The 3,389-nt window shown below is 48.9% G+C and overlaps 1 protein-coding gene across 1 annotated transcript; it reads right to left on the bottom strand.

The window, feature by feature from the left end:
* Nucleotides 1-363: 363 nt before the first annotated feature.
* LOC109756458 (abscisic stress-ripening protein 5) lies at nucleotides 364-1,290 on the bottom strand. The gene is made up of 2 exons (XM_020315290.4): nucleotides 935-1,290; nucleotides 364-845 (listed from the first exon to the last, which is right to left on the bottom strand). The coding sequence occupies exons 1-2, from the start codon at nucleotides 1,160-1,162 to the stop codon at nucleotides 660-662; spliced, it is 414 nt and encodes a 137-aa protein (XP_020170879.1). The 5' UTR covers nucleotides 1,163-1,290; the 3' UTR covers nucleotides 364-659.
* Between the last annotated feature and the right edge of the window lie 2,099 nt (nucleotides 1,291-3,389).

The following is a 3,389-nucleotide window of genomic DNA, read 5'->3' as shown; positions in this document are numbered from 1 at the left end:
CGTCCCAAGTTGTGCAAATCATTTGAGGCGCCGATGGCATCGATGGCGGCGGTGCGGAGTGAAGATCATGACGACGGGTGAAAAGCGACCAAAATGATGATGGACGTGGTCGTTGCTTTTGCATGAAGTCATTTTGCGTTTGTTGTAGAAAACTATGCTTTTATTTGCGCGCGAACCATGTTTTATTTTTTGAATTTGAACTCAATTGTCGAAATCACAGTCAAATTGGCTAATCTGGGGTTTTCGATTTGTGGAGACGCGAGGACCGCAAAACTGTTTTTCGCGAACTGTAAACGAGTTTTGCGGGTCGGTATTTTACGAGGTCTGATAGAGTTGCTCTTAAAGCAAATTTTGAGATAGATGGGCCACAAAAAGTTTCGTGAGGACTTGCATAATAAAGTGAAATTACAAATACAGGGCGCCGGTAGAATTGAAACACACACCGACACACGACACACACCGACGCATGAGGTGTGGGAGCCACTGCATGAACAGCAGCCCCACTTATTCAGCACTCGGAAGCTAAGCACGCAGAGAAAATCACGCACAGGCGAGCACGAGACCAGGCCCACGTCCCAGCCTCTCTCACTATGGAACACACGTAACGTAAGCACACGCACGGCCGGCGGCGAGGCCGGCCACCGCACGTCAACGGTGATCTAGCCGAAGTGGTGGTGCTTCTTCTCGCCGCTGGCCTCCTTGGCCTCCTTGTGGTCCTGCTTCTTCTCGTGGTGCTCGTGGAAGACGAAGCCGCCGGCGCCGACGGCTGCAGCGGCGGCCACCTCCTCCTCGAACTTGTGCTTGTGCGCGTGCTCCGGGTCCTTCTTCGCCTCGTGCTTCTCGTACTGCACGTAGACACGCAGTCCATTATTAGCCAAGCCCAACAAGAGCTATATGTGCGTACGGTAATTAGTTATGGTGAGAGAGAGCGTACGAGGGCGAAGGCTCCGGCGGCGGCGGCGCCCATCTCGCCGAGGTGCTCCTTGTGCTTGTGGTGCTTCTCCTCCTTGGTGATCCGCTCGTACTCCCCCTCGTTGCCGGTGGCGGTCACCACCGTCTCGGTCGAGTACCCGTACGTGTCGACGCCGCCGTCAGCGGCGGGCTGGAAGTCCTCGCCCTCCTTGTGGTGGAACAGGTGGTGGTGGTGCTTCTCCTCCGCCATGGCCGCCGGCTGATCGATTAGCTAGCTAGCACTTGTGTGTGTATGTGACAGTAGGACAGCTGCTTATCTGCTTGGTTTGTGTTGGCTTCCTACTGGCCGGGTTTTATAGGCTGAGGCGACTGTTGGAATGGACGGTGGAACTAACCGTTCCGTTCCACGGGTTATGGATACTGGATCCATTAAATATACGTATACATACGATTGTGATCTTCTTGTGTACGTGTCCCGGAGTTATTGGAGCCCTAGCACTCATCCAAGCTACAGGACGCGGGGGGGGGGGGGGGGGGGGGGGGGGTGGCACGTTCTATGGACAACGGTGCAGCGGCCCACCACCTTCTTGGCACTTGGCAGAGTTCCAGCTCGGGGTAGCTCCCATGTGAGTAACGAAAGTTTAGAAAAGTGTCGGCATGCACGGATTGGCTGACGGTGATGTGGCACCACGCACGCCTTTCCCTGCTCACCGCGTCCACTATCCAGCAACCTATACCCACATACGCAGTATTACTGGAAACACAATAGCTGCAAGTCAGTCACCCGAAAACAGTATCTTTTCAAAAAGGGCGCTTTATTTAAAAGGTTTAAATATTACACCCGGCCTCTGCATAACTAAGATGCACGCAGCCAATAAAGTCTTCACGACAAACGAAAAAAGGCGAAATACAAAGAAAAATGTATATCTGTATAACGCCTATACCGACGGTGGCCCAATCCTAAGATCATGCTGCCACCCATGTTGGGTAAAAATATCCCTCGTCGTCAGTAGCGGCGCTAGGATTTGGCTAGGACCCAGGCAAGCCCCAGGCATGCAGCTTGCTACAATGCGAACAGTGTATTTCTTGCTACAATCTACACAGAGATTCAAGGTCACGCCCCAGGCGGCAGCCCGGCCTGCCTGGGGCCTGTCTCCGCCACTGCTCGTCGTAGTCTTCAGTCGTGTACACAGCTCCGTAAACAGGCCTCGATTCTCAACTCATTGTAGAAAGGACCATAAACGAAGTGTCCCGGTACATCTATAGACAACATGTATAAGCGAAGTACTTTTATCGTTAAAAAGCTTATCATTTCTCCATGGCCAAAGCGACCAAATCACGGCAAGCGCTCCCACCCTAAGAAGAATTCTGAACCTCTGATCAATCACATGTAACTAGTTGCCAAATATATTAGCGACACCACAAGGAGGATACAAGCCAGAAGCTATTTGGATGACTGACCATATAGAACGAGCCAATTTACATTGGAAGAACAAATGTTTTATTGTCTCATCATGCGGACAAAATACACATTACGTACTTCTACGCGAATTTCTCTTAATAAGGTTAGCTTTAGTAAGAATGACTACATGACGAAGATACCATGCAAAGATTTCATGCTTAAGAGGTATCTTCATCTTTCAGATCTTCTTATTATTATCAACTGGCACGTCAAAATGGATCAAAGCTCTATACATAGACTCTACTGAGAATTGCCCATTCTCATGTAGGTTCCAACGAAATATATTGGACCCCTGTGACAACTATAACGTGGTTAATCGTTGAAGTAGTATGTTCCATGATTGGAGTCTAGGTCCAATTAAATCCCTTCTGAACGTCACATTTGGCGGAAATGATTCCAAAACCTTGGCAATAGTATCACCCTTGTGACGCACAATATTGTATAGAGTTGGACATTGTTCCTGTAGAGTAACATTACTTAACCACTTATCCTCCTAGAATCTAATTTCCGAGCCATCCTTAATTGAGAAGGACCCATAACGGAAGAAATATTTCCTCGTTGCCATTAATCCAGCCCAAAAATGAGTCCCGAGGCTTCCAGTATACCTGGGATATCGCCTTTGAACCCACATATTTTCTCCTAAGGAGGGTTTGCCATACACCATCTTCCGACAACAACTTAAACAACCATTTGCCAAGGAGGGCCCTATTCTTAACCTCAAGGTCATGAATGCCCAACCCACCTTGGTCCTTGGGACGGCAAACCACACTCCATTTAGCCAGCCGATATTTCTATCTCTCGCTATCTCCTTGCCAAAAGAATCTCGATCAGAAGTAATCCAATCTATGTAAAACTCCTTTCGGCAACTGGAAGAAGGAAATCACATATAGTACCATGTTATTTAGTACTGAATTTATGAGGACCAACCTCCCATCCAGAGATAGCAGTTTGCCTTTCCAACTACTAAGTCTTTTTTGTAGTCTCTCCTCGACGTGTTTCCATTCAGCATTTGCGA

This window comes from Aegilops tauschii, chromosome 4 (genome assembly GCF_002575655.3).
Source record: "Aegilops tauschii subsp. strangulata cultivar AL8/78 chromosome 4, Aet v6.0, whole genome shotgun sequence".
Lineage (NCBI taxonomy): Eukaryota > Viridiplantae > Streptophyta > Magnoliopsida > Poales > Poaceae > Aegilops > Aegilops tauschii.
Note: the sequence above shows the minus strand (reverse complement) of the source record. Positions and strands in the feature narration are given on the sequence as shown.

What these genes read in the sequence shown, in the direction of transcription:
- LOC109756458 (XM_020315290.4), bottom strand. Translation starts at nt 1,162, where the DNA reads ATGGCGGAGGAGAAGCACCACCACCACCTGTTCCACCACAAGGAGGGC. An exon ending in CCGCCGGAGCCTTCGCCCTC is followed by an intron (nt 846 to 934) that starts GTACGCTCTCTC and finishes GTCTACGTGCAG; the next exon opens with TACGAGAAGCACGAGGCGAA.